This window comes from Rhinoraja longicauda, chromosome 7 (assembly GCF_053455715.1).
Source record: "Rhinoraja longicauda isolate Sanriku21f chromosome 7, sRhiLon1.1, whole genome shotgun sequence".
NCBI classification, from domain to species: Eukaryota; Metazoa; Chordata; class Chondrichthyes; order Rajiformes; family Arhynchobatidae; genus Rhinoraja; species Rhinoraja longicauda.
Window position 1 is genome coordinate 45,639,916 of NC_135959.1, and position 22,315 is coordinate 45,662,230.

At 42.9% G+C, this 22,315-nt stretch overlaps 1 protein-coding gene across 3 annotated transcripts in view; it reads right to left on the reverse strand.

The window, feature by feature from the left end:
• LOC144595543 (fibroblast growth factor 9) overlaps nucleotides 1–22,315 on the reverse strand; it is a 61,733-nt gene that overhangs the window by 17,449 nt on the left and 21,969 nt on the right. For all 3 annotated transcript variants that reach the window (XM_078403080.1, XM_078403082.1, XM_078403081.1), the window contains exon 3: nucleotides 2,085–2,188. In XM_078403080.1, the coding sequence (XP_078259206.1) occupies nucleotides 2,085–2,188 (104 nt within the window). The remainder of the gene's footprint in view (nucleotides 1–2,084; nucleotides 2,189–22,315) is intronic.

The window sequence follows — 22,315 nt, forward strand, 5'->3', positions numbered from 1 at the left end:
GTAATGTGTCGTGCCTCACAAATTTACTGGAATTCTTAGAGGAGGTAAATAAATTAGTAGGCAAGGGCTATTCCAAAGATATAATTGCTTGGATTTTCAAAAGATAATGCTTCAGGTCTGAGGTTTATACTGGTAAATGGAATTAATGGAAAATTGGTAACCTTGCTTGAAGATTAGCTTGATAATAGAAAACAAAAGGGAATGATAAATAGATCAGGCTGCGTCTGGCAAGTTGTCAAAACTGGGGTTAAGGAATTGTTTAACAATGTTCAAAAGGATTTAGTCCAACTTGTTTATACAGGCAATGAGTCTGCATCAACATGCACAGTGAAATCAGGGCAAGAGCATCTTTACATGTGGCGTAAAGAGCCATTGACAAAGGAAGGAAAAGAGGGCCTGGTGTTTGATCTTACCTGAAAACATCCACTCACTTGGAGGTTGTAAGTGTAACGGGGTATAGGGAGCCTCTTATTAACATGATGTTTAATATAGTATAACTCATTGCAGACAGTATTCTAAGTTTATTAATCAGTTAAGGTTGAATAATGCTTAATAGAGCTATTGCTTGACTGGCTTTGGGGTCACAAAGTAATTTCAATTTGGTATCATCTTGAAAGTTTCATCTATGTTGGTTGTCAGTCTAGTTTAAATAAATCATGAGTATTCTATAAATCAGATTAATCATGGAGGTTGGCTGGCTGCGCAAAAGTATTTTCTTCTTAGTTTAGTTTTTTTAGTTTCGAGATACAACACGGAAACAGGCCCTTTGGTCCGCCGAGCCCACACTCTCCAGCGATTCCCATACACTAGTACTATCCTACACACTAGGGATAATTTACAATTTTATCAAAGCCAATTATCGTACAAATCTGTATGTCTTTGGAGTGTGGGAAGAACCCAGAGCACCTGGAGAAAACCCACGTGGCCTCGGTGGGCCGAAGAGCCTATTTCCACACTATATTTCTAAAATAAACGAAACTAAACTAAACTAAGAGGTCAGATTATCCATGGGGAATAGCTGGCTGCTCAAATGGCATTTTCTTGTGCCATTATGCAGAGCAAACTGCCTGGCTCTGATTTGTTCTGCACCTATTCATACCTTTAGTTTCCCTCCCCCCTGACTCTCAGTTTGAAGAAGGGTTTCAACACGAAACATGACCTATTCCTTTTCTCCAGAGATGCTTCCTGACCCATTGAGTTACTCCTGCATTTTGTGTATATCTCGTATGCTTATGAAAGTGTGTCGACAGTTTTACCAATCACCGAGCTGATGGAAAAATGTAGAAACACAAAATTGTAACCAGAAAAGTAAGTGTAGCAGAATTGTGCATCAAAAGCAAAGGAAAGAATAGAAGAGCAATAAGAAAGTAATGTACTTGCGATTTAAAGTCACAGTTTTGTAGGTCAACATAATGAGACACTGAAGCTTTTGTGGCCCCACAAAGGTTGGCTTATGTTATAAGCAACACTCTGGATCATTTTGAAATAGAACCTAGATAGACTCACGAAAAAAGATACAGTGTCTTTAATGTGACGATGTAGCCTTGAAACTACTTGTATTACACATGGGTTTGGTACAAAGAACTTTAATTATTGCTCTCTTCATGTTTCCTTGTCCATTATTTGGAAGTAAGTCCTTCTGAACAACTCTCCTCCTACTTTCTCCCCCCTTTCATCCCTGTACCCCATTTCTCCCACTCCCCTTCCACCTCTATCCCTTCCCCCTGGCTTCATGTTTCATTCCTTTTCTCTCCTTATCTTTCCTTTTGTCTCCTTTTCATCTCTGGCCCTATCCACTCATCTGCTAATCAAAATGCCCCCTGACCTGTATCCACCAATCACTTCTGTAGGAAGGAACTGCAGATGCGGGTTTAGACCGAAGATAGACACAAAATGCAGGGGTAACTCTTCAGACTGAAGAAGGGTTCCGACCCGAAATGTCACCTATCCATTTTCTCCTTTGTAAACCAGCTTCTTAAATTTCTGCAAACATGGTTACTCATGCATTGTAATTAACAGTTCAGTTCTCTTTCTTCACTTCAGGCTTAAGCAATCTCTTTCTAATAACACAAATTTGTACTCACCGATCCATATAGCTCTCCTTTCTCATTCATCCCAAGGTAGAGTCCGCTGTCGACACCACGAATGCTGACCAGACTCACTGCTATACTAATGAATTCCAGAATACCTAATGATAACAGCAACAATTGTCATAAATGCTCTCAAGTTAAAATAAATCAGTCTTTACAAAATGTAGAAAATGTAAAAAAATAATGAACATAATTCTAAATGTCTAAAATGTGCATTACCTTTCCACTAGGAACTTCCTCTTTTGATTTGATTTTTGGATGCTTTATTAAATAATGCCTTTCTGGAGTTCTCAGAAAACCTCAATATATATTTGATTTCTACAAGGGTTGTTCAGCAGAATGTTTTGTAAATACTATAGTTTAGTTGAGTTTAGTTGAGTTTAGTTGAGTTTAGTTGCGTTTGTCACGTGTGCTGAGGTACAGTGAAAATCGTTTTCACTGCATGCTATCCACTCAGTGGACTGTCCATGGTTAAAATCGAGTCGTCCACAGTGTACAGATACAGGATAAAGGGAATAAGTGCAAGATAAAGTCCAGTAAAGTCCAATTAAAGATATCTTAATTTGTTTTTAAAAACAGAGATCCATAAGAAAATGTAGAGTACTGCAGCAATGTGTGTTTGAGTGAACAAGACCCCGAAACTAGAAAATCAATTAGGCACTTCATCATTCCTCTGAACTTGCTGGGTAATGTTTCTTAGGGTTTGGGTGGAGTGTACCCCAACAGGAGAGGTAAAGGGGAAATGAACATAAGTACATAACACAGAGGCGCAGCGTTAGAGTTGTTGCCTTACAGCGCCAGAGACGTGGGTTCGATACTGACTATGGTTGCTGTCTGTGTGGAGCTTGTACGTTCTCCCTGTGACCGTGTGAGTTGTCCCCGGGTGATCCAGTTTTCTTCCACACTCCAAAGACGTACAGGTTTGAAGGTTAATTGGCATCTGTAAAATTGTAAATTGTCCCTAGTGTGTAGGATAGTGCTAGTGTACGGGGATCGCTGGTCAGCACAGACTCGGTGGGCTGAAGGGCCTGTTTCCATGCTATATATCTGCAGTCTAAAGTCGAAAGAAAGGTTGTCGAAAGATTCTTGCACAAAACTGGAATGAAGGGAATTAGGTAAACGTGGAATGTGGATTTGGAATTTAGCACATTTATTGATAATTAATTGGAATATACCTGTGTTTAGTTTGGTTGAGACGTACAGCATGGAAGCAGCTCCTTCAGCCCACCAAATTCATCAATCACCCATTCACACTAGTCCTATGTTATCCCACTTTCTCAACCACTCCCCAAACACTAGGGGCAATTTACAGAGGCTGATTTACCTACAAACCCGCACGTCTTCAGGATGTTTGAGGAAACCGGATCACCCGGATGAAACCCATGTGGTCGCAGGGAGAATGTGTAAACTCCACACGGACAGCACCCGAGGTCAGGATCGAACCCGGGTCTCTGACGGCATAAGGCAGCAACTCTACCAGCTGCGCCACTGTGTGCAACTGGTAGAAGCAGCGATGGGGGAGATCTCTGCAGATCAAAAGGTGGGGGTGGATGAATGAATGCTGGTGTTAGGAATTGATATTAGAACCTCTTTATCAGACTGTAGAAACAAGGAACTGTGGCTTACCAAGGAAAGTCACAAAATGCTGGAATAATTCAGCAGGTCAGGCAACATCTCTGGAGAAAATGGAAAGGTGATGTTTTGGGTCGAGACCCTTCTTCACACTGTGCATGCTGCCTGACCTGCTAAGTTACACTGTGCCTTTCTTTGTAAACTAGCATCTGCAGTTCCTTGTATCTACATAAATACAATTGTCGAACTCAAGCGCAATAGGTAGAGCAAAGGGGAAGATACAGAATATACAGAGATGCCGCCTGACCTGCTGAGTTACTCCAATATTTGGTGCCTTTTCTGCGAGAGAATATAGCTCCCTAGATAGTACAGCTTGCTGTGTTTTCTCAGAGGACATTAAGTTGTATCAGAGTTGCTATTTTAAAATAGAATGAGAACAAAATACTTGCATTGAATTTGAACGCCTGTGAATCTTGCAAAGTCCTGTCTAAACTTGTGTCCAATTGGGTGACCCTGTACCACAGACTAGTCAAACACAGCCTGACATAATACTGACAAACTAAAACCTTGCCGACAACATGCCTGCAACCTCCATTACACTCCATGCCTGCATTCTCCATTACACTCCCTGCCTGCATTCTCCAGTACACTCCATGCCTGCATTCTCCATTACACTCCATGCCTGCATCCTCCATTACACTCCATGCCTGCATCCGCCATTACACTCCCTGCCTGCATCCGCCATTACACTCCCTGCCTGCATCCGCCATTACACTCCATGCCTGCATCATTACACTCCATGCCTGCATCATTACACTCCATGCCTGCCTCCTCTTCACATTGTAAATTGTTCCTAGGGTGCAGGGTAGTGCTAGTATACGGGGTGATCACTGGTCGGCACAGACTCAGTGGGCTGAAGGGCCTGTTTTCGCATTGTTTTGCTAAAGTAAAGTATATCAAATTATGAGAGGGTAGAGTAGATAGGGTAGACAGTCAGAACCTTTTTCTTAGTGTAGAAATATCCAACACTGGAGGGCATCGCCATAAGGTGAGAGGGGGATAGTTTAATGGAGATGTGTGGGACAAGAGGTCGAGGAGCAAGATTCATCAAGAACCAAGATCCTGCTGGTGGCATGGTACACACTGCTAGGGGTGGTGGTGGAGGCAGATACGATAGTGGCATTTAAGAGGCTTTTAAATAGGCATATGGAAGTGCAAGGGATAGAGGGATATGGATCATGTACAGGCAGATGAGATCAGTTTAACCTGGCATCATGTTTGGCACAAATATTCCAGTTCATGTACTGTTCTACATTCTATGTTTTTTGTTTTTCTTTTCATTTTCGTGGATTCCAAATAAAGATCTTTCTGGCCAATGCCAACCATTTTCAGGTTTGTAGGTCAATTGGTTTCTGCAAATTGTAAATAGTTCCGAGTGTGTAGGATAGTGCTAGTGTACAGGGATCGCTGGTCAATCTATATTTATATATTACACTTTTGCAAATAGTCAGGGTTTCTACACAAGTGATGATTGTGAACTTTCATACATCTTGGTTCTTGATGAATCTTGCTCCTCTATCTTTGCATACAGCCTGGGTAAACACCGGAAATAAGAGGTAGCAAGGTGGTGCAGCGGTAGAGATGCTACCTTACAACACAAGAGATCTGGGTTCGATCCTGACTACGGGGGCTGTCGAAAACGGAGTTTGTACATTAGAAACATAGAAACATAGAAAATAGATGCAGCAGGAGGCCATTAGGCCCTTCGAGCCAGCACCGCCATTCATTGTGATCATGGCTGATCATCCACAATCAGCCTGCCTTCTCCCCATATCCCTTGATTCCACTTGCCCCTAGAGCTCTATCTAACTCGTTTTTAAATTAATCCAGTGAATTGGCCTCCACTGCCTTCTGTGGCAGAGAATTCCACAAATTCACAACTCTCAGGGTGAAAAAATCTCTTCTCACCTCAGTTTTAAATGGCCTCCCCTTTATTCTTAAACTGTGGCCCCTGGTTCTGGACTTCCCCAACATTGGGAACATTTTTCCTGCATCTAGCTTGTCCAGTCCTTTTATGATTTTATACGTCTCTATAAGATCCCCTCTCATCGTTCTAAACTCCAGTGAATACAAGCCCAGTCTTTCCAATCTTTCCTCATATGACAGTCCCGCCATCCCAGTGATCAACCTCGAGAACCTACGCTGCACTGCCTCAATAGCAAGGACTATATTCCTCAAATTAGGAGACCAAAACTGCACTCAATAATCCAGATGTGGTCTCACCAGGACCCTATACAACTGCAGAAGGACCTCTTTGCTCTATACTCAAATCCTCTCATTATGTAGGCCAACATGCCATTAGCTTTCTTCACTGCCTGCTGTACTTGCACGCTTACTTTCAGTGACTGGTGTAAAAGGACACCCAGGTCTCGTTGCACTTCTCCTTTACCTAATCTGACACCATTGAGATAATAATCTGCCTCTTTGTTTTAAACTAAACTAAACTAAATTCAGAAATCATGCTCTTCAGTGGAAAAGCACAGGCAAAGGGCGCACAGATGACATTTTCTGTGTGCAGAAGCCGCTTCCAGATGTATGAAATATTTGCATTCATCAGATACAAAAATAAAGCACGAAGCAATAATGAAACACTTCTTGTCAACTCATTATTGAGGTGTGTGCCTGGAACGTGGTGTCGGGGTGGTGGTGGAGGCAGATATAATAGTGGCGTTTCAGAGGTTGTTGGATAGGCACATGGATATGCAGAGAATGGAAGGGTATGGATCATATGCTGGCAGTAGAGATCAGTTTTACTTGGTATCATGGTCGACATGGACATTGTGGGCCAAAGGACTATTCCTGTGTTTTACTCTGGTTTGCAATACAGCACCGAAGTAGAGATGGTTGAAAGCTTCAAGTTCCTAGGAATGAATATCACCAGCAACCTCTCCTGGACCAGGCATATTATAGCAACGGTCAAGAAAGCACATCAACGCCTCCACGTCCTTAGAAGGCTTAGGAGGTTCAGAATGTCCCCAACAACTCTCACTAATATCTACAGATGCGCCGTAGAAAGCATTTTATCAGGGTACATCAGCATGGTTTGGGAACAGCTCCATCAAGACAACAAGAAATTGCAGAGAATTGTGGACACAGCCCAGACTATTACACACACCTCCCATCCATTGACTCCATTTACACCTCACACTGCCTCGGCAAGGCCAAAAACATAATCAAGGATGAGTCTCACCCCGCCAGTCCCTCTTCTCCCATCTCATATCAGGCAAAACGTGTCAAGGTGTGAAAACACACACCTCCAGATTCACGGACAGTTTCTTCCCAGCTGTTATCAGGCAACTGAACCATCCTTTCACCAACTGGAGTTGGGTCTTGACCTCATTGAAGACCCTCAGACTATATTTAATCGGACTTTACTGGACTTCATCTTGCATTAAACGCTATTGCCTTTATGCTGTATCTGTACACTGTGAACTGATTGATTGCAATCATGTATAGTCTTTTTGCTGCCTGGATAGCACACAACAAAAATGCTTGTCACTGCACCTCACTGCATGTGACAATAATAAACTAAACTCAGCTTGTTCTGGGTCCAATAATCGCACTTGCACACTTAATTCACAAAGGCAGCCAATATCATCAAAGCCTTACACCACCCTGGCCACGCTCTCATTTGACTCCTACCATGGGAAGAAGGTACAGGAGGCTGAAAACTGTGACCAGCAGGTTCAAGAACAGCTTCTTCCCAATAGCCATCAGGACCTGCAACACTGGAGAACACTAATCTCAACAAAGTGCTGAAGTAACTCAACGGGTGAGGCTGCAGCTCTGGAAGGAATGGATAGGTATGTAGGTTAATTGGCTGGGTAAATGTAAAAATTGTCCCTAGTGGGTGTAGGATAGTGTTAATGTACGGGGATCGCTGGGCGGCACGGACTTGGAGGGCCGAAAAGGCCTGTTTCCGGCTGTATGTATATGATATGATATGATATGATAGGTGACATCTCAGGTTGGGGCCCTTGTTCAGACTGGTTGTGGTGGGGGGAGAAAGCTGGAATAGAGGAGAAGCAGGACAAAGCCTGACAAGTGATAGATGGCCTCAGGAACTATGAACTTCTACGAAATGTGTCTTTGGAGTTCGATTTTTTGTACTCGTATCACGGTTGTTAATTTATTGAATTTTAGATTGTTACATATATATTATCAATGTGCAGTGCATTTATGGGCCTGTTAAGCTGCTGCAAGTAAGAATTATCCTCCACTGTCCCTTATACAATCAATCTCAAGAGGGGACCAAAATCAAAATATCACCTATCCATATTCTCCTAGAGATGCTGCCCGACACGTTGAATTACTCCAGCATTTATTTTCTGTCTTTGTTATAAACCAAAATCTGCAGTTGCTTTTTATTACATTAAGAATTTCATAGTTCTGTTGTCAGTGCATATGGCAATCAAACTCTCTTGAATCTTTTGACACATCACAACTGATTTTTCAAATCATTCTCTTTCACACACAGCCCCTCAGAATGATTACCAAGAATCAAGTGTTTGTCTTGTATTTTTCAGAGAGGATGGGCCAGTGGAGCAGCGGTAGAGTTGCTGCCATACAGCGCCAGAGACTCGGGTTTGATCCTGAAAGCTGGAAGAGAGATGAGGTCGGAACCTCTCCTATCCATGTTCTCCAGAGATGCTGAGTTACTCCAGCACTTTGTGCCTTTTTTTGTAAACCAGCAACTGCAGTTCCTTGTGACTCATTGGAGACCTTTGAACTAATTGTAATCAAACTGTATCGGACTTCATTGTTATATCTTGGACTAAATGTTGTACATTTTTTCCTTTATCTGTGCACTGTGGACAGCATGATTATATGCATGTAAAGTCTTTTCTTTGTGTAGGAAGGAACTGCAGATGCTGGTTTACACTGAAGAGAGCCATAAAATACTGGGGTAACTCAGCGGGCTGAGCAGCATCTCTGGAGAAAAAGAGGAGGTGACAATTCGGGTTGGAACCCTTCTTCAGTCTTTTCTTTGAGTGGAGAGCACGCAAACAATAGCTTTTAACTGTACCTCAGTACACATGACAATATTAAACTCAACTAAAACTATAGAACCATCCAACACATTAGGTACTCCATGTGCCTCTCATGTTCTAATGTTCTTCCTGTACCGGGTGCCTGAAGCTATAATAGTACTCTAACTATGCCCCGACCTTTGACTTTCACAAATAAATTATCCTTTTCCCTTTGTTCCTATTAATAGGCCTGGTTAGAGTGAATGTGGAGAGGATTTTTCCACCAGTGGGAGAGAATAGAACCAGAGGTCACAGCCTCAGAATAAAAGTACGTTCCTTTAGGAAGAAGAGGAGGAATTTCTTTAGTCAGAGGGTGGTGAATCTGTGGAATTCAAAGCCACAGACGGCTGTGTCAATGGATATTTTTAAGGCAGAGATAGATAGATTCTTGATTAGTATAGGTGTCAGGGAATATGGGGAGAAGGCAGGAGAATGGGGTTAAGAGGGGAAGATAGATCAACCATGATTGAATAGACTTGACGGGTCAAATGGTCTAATTCTGCTCCTATGACTTATTAATAATTGCTCTGGTTAGATCCATCTATGCTTGGGCATTCAAGGAACTTGTGAATTGAATTATCATGTCTATCTTCACCCATTATTCAGTATCATTCCACTTTATTCAATGTTTGAGAGCCTAGAACAGGTTAGGCTTTATTTCTTTTTAAACTCTCTGGAAGGAAATACAAAATATAAATAATATATTTATTTATGGCAGAGAAGGTGGTGTGGGTAAACTACAGAACATAATAGTTTGTGAAACAGAAGGAAGATCTGAAATGTTAACTCTGTTTCTCTCTCCACAGATGCTGCCTGACCTGGTTTAGTTTAGTTTAATTCATTGTCAAGTATACAGAGGTACAGTGAAAAGCTTTTTTTTTTTGTTGCATGTTATTCAGTCAGTTTGTTTAGTTTAATTTAGTTTAATTTAGTTTAGTTCAGGTCAGTTTATTGTCACATGTACCCAGGAACAGTGAAAAGCTTTTTTGGTGCATGCTATTCAGTCAGCAGAAAGACTATACGTGATTACAATCAAGCCGTCCACAGTGTAGAGGTACAGGAAAAAATTGAATAACTTTTAGTGCAAGATAAAGTTCTGTAAAGTCTGATTAAAGATAATCCGAGGGTCTCCAATCAGGTAGATGGTAGCTCAGGACCACTCTCTAATTGGTGATAGGATGGTACAGATGAATGCTTCCAGCATTTTCTTTTATACTAGAAATTATTGACTTAGCTATGAAATTAGCTGAATGGCCAGGGACAGCTTTAGGGTATAGTGCAGGTACTCAAAGTGACAGGTTGCTCCTGATGGAGTCCTGCAAGGATCTGTAATAGGGTTACTTTATAAATGATTTTGATGCAACAGAAAGCCACACATCCAAGTGCTAGTAACAGAAGGACCAGCATTCTAAGCTTAGCTAGGCGATATAGGATGGAAGCAGGCCCTTCAGCCCATCGTGTCCACACCAACCATCGATCACCCGTAAACTAGTTCTATCCTACACTACAATTTACAGAGGCCAATTAACCAACAAACCTATACATCTTTGGAAGGTGGGAGGAAACCGGAGCACCCGGAGAAAACCCTTGCGGTCACACGGAGAATGTACAAACTATGCACAGACAGCACCCAAACCCAGGTCTCTGGCACTATGAGGCAGCGGCTCTACCCACTGCACCATTGTGCTGCTTAGATGACAACAAATTTACAACAAAAATAATGGTTTAACCAAAACATATAAAAGTCAGACAGATGGATTTCAATGTAGCCATAAGTGAGGGCACCCTATCCTAGATGATGTGAAAATGACAGAACAGAGAGCTTCCTGAGTTAAAAAAAAACCCAGAAGGTTATGGGGAGAAGGCTGGCGAATGGGGTTGAGAGGGAAAGATAGACCAACCATAATTGAATGACAGAATGGGCTTGATGGGCCAAATGGCCTAATTCTGATCCTATGACTTATGAACATGAGAAGCAATGGAGATCCAAAGATAATCCAGGATTCTTGCACAGCATTAAAATGTCACAAACAGGTACAAAATATATATATTTTTAGACATTAATGAAATATTGGCATTTTATATCTTGGGAAGTTGACTATATGGATGTTATTTATGCTGTGTGTTAACAAAGTTTGGGTGAAACCAATGCTGTACTACAAATTGTTCTGAGCTAGCTACCTAGAGCACAGTATATTGCCCTTGGAGCGCAACAGAGATTTATCAGAATGATATTTCAACTAAATTAAGTATAGGGAGGAACTGCATATGCTGGTTTATACCAAAAATAGACACAAAGTGCTGGAATAACTCAGCGGGTCAGGCAGCTTCTCCGGAGATAATGGATGGGTGACGTTTTGGGCCGGAACCTTTCTTCAGACTGAACATAGAGGAGGGGGAACTGGAGGTAGGAAAAGGCTGGAACAAATCAGGGCTGGCAATAGATGACCAAGGAACTGCAGAGCCCATAATGGCCCATTATTGGCTGGGGAAGATATGATAATGAAGGGATACAATGATGCGAAGAGTGGAACTAGTAGGAAGTCTAGGGTGGGGGAGTGGGGGAAGAGAGGGAATGCAGACATTACTTTAAATTAGAGAAATCAATGTTCATACCACTGGGTTGTAAGCTGCCCAAGCAAAATATGAGGTGATGTTCCTCCAATTGGTGTGTGACCTCACTCTGACAGTGGAGGAATCCCAGGACAGAAAGGTCAGTATGGGAATGGGAGGGGAAGTTAAAATGTTTGGCAACCGGGAGATCACGTAGGCCAAGGCAAACTTTGGTTAGTAAGTAATTTGATTTTTCAATTCATTAAAGGGAAGCAACTGGAGAGAAAGGATAAACTATTAACGGTGGTTAGGGGGAGTCAGTGTTTGGGTGGGGATAGAAACCAGAGGCAAGCTTTCAGGGTCATACACTGTAAATTCTGAAACCGTCAATGGGATTAGGTGTAGGCTTACTCTTGTCATGTGTACAGTGAAAAGCTTTGTTTTGCATGCTCTCTGATCAGATCAGATAATACTACACATAAAGACAATCAAGTCAAACTCAAGTACAATAGGTAGAGCAAAGGGAAATATACAGAATGCTGCAAATAGTTCTCAGCATTTTAGCGCACCAGTTTTATAAACAAAGTCCAATGTCCACAATGAGGTAGAGGTCAATCAGACAGTACCCTGGCTTTTAGAAGGACTGTTCAGAAGCTTGAGTACAGAGAGAAGAAGCTGCTCCTGTGTCTGGTGGTGCGCACTTTCAAGCTTCTGCTTGATGGGAGCGGGTAGAAGGAGGAGTGACCAGAGAAGGACAACTCTTTGATTTTGTCGGTTGCTTTTCCAAGGCAGTGAAGTGTTGATGAAGTCACTTGGCATCATTTCAGCACAGACATTGTGGGCCAAAGGGCCTGTTCTTGTGCTGTACTATTCCTTATTTCAAACATCTGGCAACACAGTGGCGCAGCAGTAGAGCTGCTGTCTTACAGAGCTAGAGACCCTGGTTCAATCCTGAGCATGGGTGCTGTCTGTACAGAATTTGCACGTACTCCCCATGACCTGCCCATGGGTTTTCTCTGGGATCTCTGGTTTCCTCGCACACTCCAAATACGTACAGGTTTGTAGGCTAATTGGCTTGGTAAGGTTGTAAGATTGGGTCATCCCATCTGACGCAAACTGACAAGAGTATTAAAAGAAATGGGCATTCAGCGGGTCAGGCAGCATCTCTGGAGAACATCGATAGATGGGTTTGGGTCGGGTAAAGAAATGGATTCCATTCTTTGTAAACTGCACTTAAGGAATGGAGGGATAGGAATCTCATTCAGGCAGATGAGATTAATTTAACTTGGCATCATTTCAGCACACACATTGTGGGCCAATGAACCTGTTCTTGTGCTGTAGTGTTCTATGTACTATGTTCACAATTACAGTTACCAACTCAAAAGAGCAATGAATCAGAAACTAGAAATTGCAGTCTTGGTTACATAATTTCAATAGCAGCAGGTTTCTAGATTCTTAGGGGTCATTGTGCAACAATTTTTTAGGAAAGTGAGATAATCAGAAATGTTCTAGAAAAGAGCGTCTTGTCCCACCAAATCTTCAGTTTAGTAGGCATGTTTCCCAGATTGATCAATTCGATTATTGATGTGCAACTATATTTTCAAAGACACTTGGACAACATAGCACACAATCATCTACTAAGTAAAACAGATATATTCTGGTCTCGCAGAAGGTTTTGGGCTGCATGAGGAGCTGACTGTATTTCTGCAGATTGAAGGCATCTACTTATGGTAGTACCTGTGAGATCTACACAGAGGGTGGTGAGTGCCTGGAACTTGCTGCCGGGGTTGGTGGTTGAGGCAAATACAATAGTGGTATTTGAGACTTTTGGAAAGCAGGGAATTGAGGGATATGAATTGTGTGGCACAGTGGCGCGGTGGTAGAGTTGGTGCTTTACAGAGCCAGAGTCCCAGGCTCGATCCTGAATAAGAGTGCTGTCTATATGGAGTTTGTATGTTCTCCCCGTGACCGCGTGGGTTTTTCTCGGGTGCTCGGGTTTCCTCCCACACTCTAAAGACGTACAGGTTTATAGGTTAATTTGCTTCGTAGAAATTGTAAATTGTCCCTTGGATGTGTAGGGATCAGTGGTCAGCATGGACCCGGTGGGCCCAAAGGCCTGTTTTCATGCTGTATCTCTAAACTACGCTACACTAAATGTGCAGGCAGATAAAAGTTGGTTTTGGCAACATGTTCGGCACAGACATTGTGGGCCGAAGGGCCTGTTCATGTGCTGAACTATTCTACTTTCTATATTCTATGTCCATTCTTTTCAGATGATCTTGATGAGAGGATTACAAAACCTATTAAGTGCTCATCTTCTGAACTGGAGCTAAGGGCTGACTGGATTCCACATCTGTGTGTTTTGCTGTGGTAATTGGGGCCTCACAGACTGTCAAGGATGTGTTTCGCTTGGGGAGCAGGCAATTTAGAAAACAGACCTCCCATTCTACTTTCTTTGATGGGCTTCTGTGCGCTCCTAACCAAAGATCCCAGGTTCTCAATAACAACACCAAAGTTCTGAGTGTTGGTGCCATACAGGATTCTCGTGAGTTTAGACTTTAAAAGGCCATTTGCTCAACGAGTCCGCGCCGACCAGCGATTACTCCGGACACTGGCATTATCCTACACACTAGGGACAATTTACAATTTTACTGAGGCCAATCAACCTACAAACCCATAGGTCTTTAGAGTGTGGGAGGATCGAACCCGTGTCTCTGGCGCTGTAAGGCAGTAGCTCTACTGCTACGACACTGTGCCGCCCTTCATTGGTGTGGATGCTTTCTCAAGGAGATTTCAGGAACATCCTTGAATTGTTTCCGCTGTTCTCAGTTTCAGAGACGTCACAAAGATACAAGCAAGGTAAAGTGCTCTCAGCTACTTGGTGCTGTGAGCTGGCCGCAGTGATGTATGTACATTTGAAGGGTTACTATCATTATCACAGGGCCATTGGGAAAGCAAATATAATGTTATGAAGCATTGGCAGGGTGTATATTTAACAACATAACTACATAACTAGAAACACTGTCTTTGTATAAAGGCCTTGGTTAGAACATCATGTCCACTTTTGATCACCTTCTCATGAGTAATATAAACCACAAGAAAAACATTCTGAACAGGGCCATTAAATTGATATGTAACTAAAGGCACTCAGTGATTGGGTTGCACAAGCCACAAATGTGATGGAAAGACAATCTTAATTCTATTTATGTGAACAGGCCATGTGAACTAGATTGGCAATGGTTCAATGCTACTTTATTCTCACGTGTACCTAGATACAGTGAAATTAATTTTCTTCCTTATTTACAGTTCAGTAAAAATCTTACTATACATAGGCACAATGAGCAAGTACAAGAGTGAAGAAATAGGAGAAACAAGGAACTGCGTATGGTGGTTTATACCAAAGATAGACACAAAGTGCTGGTGTTACTCAACGGGTCAGGCAACATCTCAGGAGAAAAAGGAGGGGTGATGTTTCGGGTTGGGACCCTTCTTCAGACTCAAAGTAGGCGGTGGGGTGAAGAGCTGGAGGCAAGGCCAGGACTAATCAGGGCCACAAATGGCCTCAGGCAGGGCAGTGCCTGGTAGGCCCATTGTTGGGTTTTCTCAGGGTGCTCCGGTTCCTTCCCACACTCTAAAGACGTAAGGTTTGTAGGTTAATTGGCTTCAGTAAAGTTGTAAATTGTCCCTAGAGTATAGGAAAGTGCGAACGTACGGGGTGATCGCTGGTCGGCACAGACTCGGTGGGCCAAAGGGCCTGATTCCGCGCTGTATCTCTAAAGTCTAAAATCTAACTCTTCCTATCTCCAAGTTATATTTTCATCTTGAAATCACAGATCCATTGTCAGTTTTTCCCCTCTCAAATCCACTCAAACATCTTTCTACTCTTGCCAACAATATAATTAAACTTTGACACTGGTCAGCACATTATCATCCACCAGTGTCTCGTGTGTATTGTCTGGACCCATGGAGACGTTCTCCTCCTTGTACGTATTCCTCTACATCAGACCCCACAGAAAATAAACCGTGGCATAGTCATAGAGTCATACAGCACGGAAACAGGCCCATCGGCGCAACTTGCCCACACTGACCAAGATGCCCCATCTACGATAGTTCCACCAACTTGCGTTTGGCCCATATCCCTCTTAACCTTTCCTTTCCATGCACCTGTCCAAATGTATTTTAGATATTGTTATAGAACCTGCATCAACTACCTCCTCTAGCAGCTCGTTCCCTATACCCACCATCCTCTAAGTGAAATAGTTGCCCCTCAGGTTCCTATTAAATCTTTCCCTCTCACCTTAAACTTACGTCATCTAGATCTTGATTTCCCTACTCTGGGTAAGAAACTCCATGCATTTACCCTATCCATCCCCTTGTGATCTTATACAGCTCCATAAGATCACCCTTCATGCTCCTCTGCTCTGAGGAATAGAGTCCTAGCCTGTCCGAACTCTCCCTATATCTCAGGCCCTCAAGTCCTGGCAATATCCACGTAAATCTTCTCAGCACGCTTTGCAGCTTAACAACATACTTCCTACACCTAGCAGGGTGACCAAAATTGAACACAATACTCCAAACGTGGCCTCACCAATGTCTTGTACAACTAAAAGTCTCTTCGTAAAGAAATATCCTTTACTGGTAGATAGCAGCATCCAAAGTCTTTATAGAGGTGTTAATTGGAAAAAAAATAGTGAGTAATGCATGTCATGAAAATTGAATCATTCCTGAAAATGCCAGACGCATCACCTAAAACATTTCAACTCTGTTCTCCGCAGGACGAGAGGCCGCTTTACAAGAAGGCAACCTGGAAGGATGGATTTTCCTCCGATCGTGCCAAAGTTAACAGCAGGACCAGATTTCTCTCCTTGGGCACATTTCTTGGCTGCAGCCCTAAAGATTGAGAGGTTGGCGGGATGATGAATGTCTGTAACACAAAACCACAGCTGACAGGAAGAGCGAGGGAGGGAGGGAGGGAGGCAGAGAATTGTTAGGGGTCGAACGCCGGCTGGGGAGGAGGTGAGGTTGGGGTGGCACAGTGGCGCAGCAGTAGAATTGCTGCCTTACCGCGCCAGAGACTGGGGTTTGATCCAGACTATGGGTGCTGTCCGTACAGGGGTTATACTTTCTCCCTATGACCACGTGAGATCCAGTTTCCTCCCACACTCCAAAGATGTACAGGTTTGCAGGTTCATTGGCTTCGGTAAATTTATAAATTGTCCCTAGTATGTAGGATAGTGTTAGTGTACGTGGATCGCTGGTCGGCGTGGACTCAGTGGGCCAAAGGCCTGGTTTCCACGCTGTTTCTCTAAAGTCTAAAGTTAGGGAGAAGGGGAGAGGATTGATTCAATTGATTGAAAGGTACAATATGGAAACAGGTCCTTCATCCCACCAAGACCACAGCAACCATTGATCACCCGTTTACACTAGTTCTATGCGATCCCTCTTTCTCATCCAATCCCTGCATGCTAAGCGCAATTACAGAGACCAATTAACCTACAAAGCTGCACGTCTTTGGGATGTGGAAGGAAGCCGAAGTACACATAGGAAACCTACAAGGTCACAGGGAGAACGTGCAAACTCCACACAGTCAGCGCCTGAGGTCAGAATCAAACCCAGGTCTCTGGTGCTGTAAAGCAGCAGGTTTACCAATGGTGCCTCTGTGCCAATTGTGAGGGAATGAGGAAGATTTAAGGTGTGGGACTGTCAAGAAAATAAACATTTTTTGCAAAGATAAACATGCTCCCATTCTTTTATACCCAAAAGCATTGCTAGAAATGCACCAGCCTATTCAACCTGGCCTATTACCATTGAGCTGACACAAAGAATTGCTGTTCTTGGTTTACAAAAAACCACAAAGTGCTAGAGTGACTCAGCGGGTCAGGCAGCATCTCTGAAGGTACATGGACAGGTGACGTTCATGTCAGGACCCATTTTCAATCTAAAACATCAACTTACCACATCCTCCAGAGGTGCTGCCTCAGCCACTGTGTTATTATTAGGTTCACATTAGACATTATGATTAGGTTTAGATTCAGAATTGTTCATTAAAGAATTACTTCTATTACAATCCAACCCAACTGCACCAGTGAGTTAAGATTGCTCTACTGACTACAATACAACACCATTGCCTTTGGCAGTTAACATAGCAATAACAGAGTTCACCATTTCCCTGTATCTAATTCAAGCCAAATATTTTCCTAAAAAGAAACACTAACTGCTGGAGTAACTCAGTGGGATAGAGTTTAGTTTAGTTTAAAGAAATAGCATGGAAACAGGCCCTTTGGCCCACCGAGTCAATGCCAACCAACGATCTATGTTAATTCTACTAGTTCTATGTTATCCCAGTTTTGCATCCTACACTCTTGGGGGCAATTTATAGAAGCTAATTAACCTACGAACATGCATGTTTTTAGAATGTGGGAAGAAACCGGAGCACTTGGAGGAAACCCACGCAGTCACAAGACGAACATACAAACTCTGTACAGACAGCACACGTAGTCAGAATCAAACCAGGTCTCAAGTGCTGTAAGGCAGCAACTCTACTGCTGTGCCACCGTGCCGTCTCCATTATCCAGAGATGCTGCCTGACCCATTGAGTTACTCCAGCACTCTGTCTTTTTTTATAAACCAGCATCTGCAGTTCCTTGTTTCGGCAAATATTTTCCCACTTAGAAGACACAAAAAACCGGAGGTCTTGAACAAAAAACTAAGTGGTGGAGGAACTCTTATCTAGACCACACTTGACTATTCCATTAGTTCCAATCTATGTAGCTTGTTTTCATTAATAATGCACAACCCTACAATTATTGCTTCTGAAAACTCCCACCTCTCCCCCACACCCACCCCCTCCCCCTGCACCTCTCTCTCCCATGCAAGCATCAATGAATATACTTCCCAAAGGTATTAGCTTTTACATTCATGGTAATATTATGCTTCTGGTTGATTTATTTAAATTAATGCTGTCTCACAAAGCACTTTAGCGGAGTCCAAACTGCATCCTGTCCTTAAAAATACAATTTTGATTTATCAAATTAAAACCCTGTTTCTAAAGTGCAGAGAGAAGGGTCACTCCCCGTGAAGGCAAAGGACTTCTCCCAGAGGAGAGAATCGCAGATACCATTGACAGGTGGCACCAGGTAAATGATGCGTCAAGAGCTAAAATACAATTCAATAAAAGTTGCAAATCATTGTGCTAAGGGGAGAAACATTGTTTTAAATGGTCTCCAAAATAAATGTAAGTAAATGATGAAGTCTGTAGAAGGGTCCCAATCCGAAACATCGTCTGTCTATTCCTTCCACAAATGCTGCCTGACCCGCTGAGTTTCTCCAGCACTTTGTGTCTTGCTAACGATTCCACCATCTGCGGTTTACTGTGTCTCCTTGAATAAATTATTTTACCACCTATTGCATTAGTTGCTCCAAATGTAATCAACTTTATTCAATTAAAACAATCACTGACAGCATATTGTTTCCATAAGAAATGTCACTTTAATACTAAATTTGCCAGCTATAATTCAATCAAATTCCTCCTAGATGTCAGTATGGTGGTGGAAATAGATATCATGCACTGTTTCCCAATGATCAGATCCCAACGATGCTGGTGGATTGTGGTCCGTGGAGCAATATTGACTACCTAGATTGATTGGTTTGGAATGCATTGGAAGTTAAAATGTGATGAAAAATCCTAAATCTCAACCTCATCTATTTACTACTAAAGACGTGTGGGTTTACAGGTTAATTGCCCCCAGTGTATAGGAAGTGGATGAGAAAATAGAATAACATAGAACTCGTGGAACAGGTGATCAATTGTCGGTGTGGACCCGGTAGGCCGAAAGACCTGTTTCCATGCTGTATCTTTAAATTAAACTACCGGATATAACAGAATAGGTTTGAACCAAGCTTAGGCACAAGAACTGAATGCTGGAAATCACCAGCTTCAGGAACAACTACTTTCATACAATCATCTGCGGCACAGTGGCACAGCAGTACAGTTGCTGCCGTACACCACGAGGGAACCAGGTTCAATCCCGACTATGGGTGCTGTCTCTACGGAGTTTGAACGTTCCCCCTGTGACTGTGTGGGTTTTCTCCCACATCCCAAAGAAATGTTAGTTTGTCGATTAATTGGCTTCTGTAAATTGTCCCTGGTGTGTAGGATGGAACTAGTGTACAGAGTGATCGCTGGTCGGCACGGACTCAGTGGGCTGAAGGACCTGTTTCCACGCTAGATCTCTGAACTAAACTAAATCGGGTTCTTTTTTTTGTAAACCAGCATTTGTATTTCCTTATGCCTCATTCAGTTGTTTGATAATAGCTGGTACTCAGAAGCTATGAAGGCAGATTTAAAGTAAAACACAGAAGGAGAATAGGAATGAAAGAGGCAATTTAATTGAACCAATAAGCAATATCAATATGATAAATTAAATCATTTACAGGTGAAGTAAATAGTAAACAGATTATAGACTTTAGAGATACAGCATGGAAACAGCCCCATCAAATCCGTGCTGGACAGTGATCATTCTGTACACTAGCACCATCCTACACATTAGGGACAATTTACAGAAGCCAATTAACCTAGAAACCATAGTTTAGTTTAGTTTATTGTCACGTGTACCTAGGTACAGTGAAAAGCTTTTTGTTGCGTGCTATCCAGTCAGCGGAAGAACTATACATGATTACAATCGAGCCGTCCAAAGTGTACAGATACAGGATAAAGGGAATAACATACAGTATAATGCAAGATAGTGCAACCTGTACATCTTTGGGAGTGTGGGTGGAAACCAGAGCACCCAGAGAAAACCCACACAGTCACAGGGAGAACGTACCAACACCTGTAGTCAGGATCGTACCTGGGTCTCCGGTGCTGTGAAGTAGAAACTATTGCTGTGCCACTGTACCGCACCATTCCCAGCTCAAAGAATGGACTCGGATTTCTAAGCAAATTCCTCTGTTTAAAAACTGTACAGTGGCTATAATCTTAATGAAAACAGCAATGAGACGCAAACACAAAGTAGAAACTTGAGAGTGTGTGCAGTACTAGGTGTGGTTCAGACCGAGACAGACAGTGGCAGATGAGAAGCCAAAACTGGACGAAAATCAACTTCAAAGCAAATCTTATTCCCGTAGAAAACACATGCAAGTACGTATAAACAAGCAAGGGAATGTTTAAGTTATTAGGGGAGATAGTGTTAGATGTTCAACAGTGACATGACCTCCTCACAAGTGAGCATTCAGTGGCTGGAGGAGGGGGTGAGCATAATTAGCAGCAGAGATGCAATTGTTTAAACAAGCCGAGGTACTGGAAATACTGTAAAGATTAGCGTTGGCAAGGAAAGCAAAATAATATTGGGCCTGGTGCTGAGCCTGGAACTCAAGAGATGCTGTCTGACCCGCTGAGTTACACCAGCTTTTTGTGTCTATCTTTGGTTTAAACCAGCATCTGCAGTTCCTTCCCACACAAAATAATATGGGGTGCTGATTAAGTTATCCAGAGGGATAATTCAACAAATACATTTCAGAAGATAGACAGTGCTGGAGTAAGTAAGCGGGTCGGGCAGCATCTCTGGAGGAAAAGGATGGGTGACATTAGGGTTGGGACCCTTCTTCAGACAAATCAGAAATATCAGACGTCTGAGGAATGGTCTTGACCCAGAACATTACCTATCCATGTTCTCCAGGGATGCTGCCTGACCCACTGAGTTACTGCAGCACTTTGTGTCCTTTTGTGTATTAACTACCATCTGCAGTTCTTTATTTCTAAATATCACACTGTCTAGTTTAAATAGATGCTGTCTAATTTAGTTTAGAGGTACAGCATGCAAACAGGCCCTTTGGCCCATCGAGTCCACATTGACCATTGATCACCCATTCACACCAGTTTCCCACTTTCTCACCCACTGCCTACACACTGGGGGACAATTCTCACAGAGGTCAATAAAACTACAAACCCGCACGTCTTTGGAATGCGGGAGGAAACCGGAGCACCCGGAGGAAACCCACGCGGCCACAGGGAGAATGTGCAAACTAAACACTGAACCTGGATCTCTGGTGCTGTGAGGCAGCAGCTCTACCAGATGCTCCACTGTGTACTGCCCTAATTGGGCAGATATTTACAAAAGTTGCTCAAAGCTAAGAGACAAAACTTGAATCCAAATGTGGAGAGCTTGTAATTGCTTCATTCTTTTCTCCAACAAGGAGCCACCCCGCTTCATTCCCCTTCTTCGTACATTTATCACCCTTTCCCAAGTCCTGCTTTTTCCTTTTTGTATCTCTGCCTCCCCACTGTCCCCTTCCCTCTACATCCCTTCCTCTGGCTTTATATTTCATTCCTCTTCTCGCCTTATCTGAAACTCTTTTGTCTCCATTGTCAATTATTCCACCCATCTGCCAATCCAAAACCCCTCACCAGTACCCACTTGTCAGATTTTGTCCGCCCCTCACCTTTCCTTTCCTTAACTCAACGTTGCACCCTGACCTGGTGACCTCCTTTACTGTCACAGCGAGGCCCGACACGAGCACAAGAAACAACACCTTCTGTTCCATCGGTTGCAACCTACAGGGTCCAATGCCACATTCTCAAACTTTCTTTCCGTATTTATGAGTACTGGCCCTATTTATCTGCTCTCCGTGGCTTAGTTTAGTTTAGTTTAGAGGTACAGCGTGGAAACAGGTCCTTCAGCCCACCAGATCCACGCCGAACCCTACACTAGTTTTATCCTGAGCACTAGGGGCAATTTACAGAAGCCAATTAACCTACAAACCTGCACGTCTTTGGGATGTGGGAGGAAACCTGAGCACCCGAATAAAAACCTCGCCGTCACAGGGAGAACATACAAACTACATACAGACAGCAACCATAGTCAGGATCAAATCCCGATCTGGCGCTGTAAGGCAACAACTCTACCGCTGTGCCACCTTGCCGCACTCCGTGCCGCCCTCCTTCCAGTAATGGCCCAACCAGAACTGCACCCAATGCTCCAATTTAGCAATAACTAGACCAAGTGGACTCGT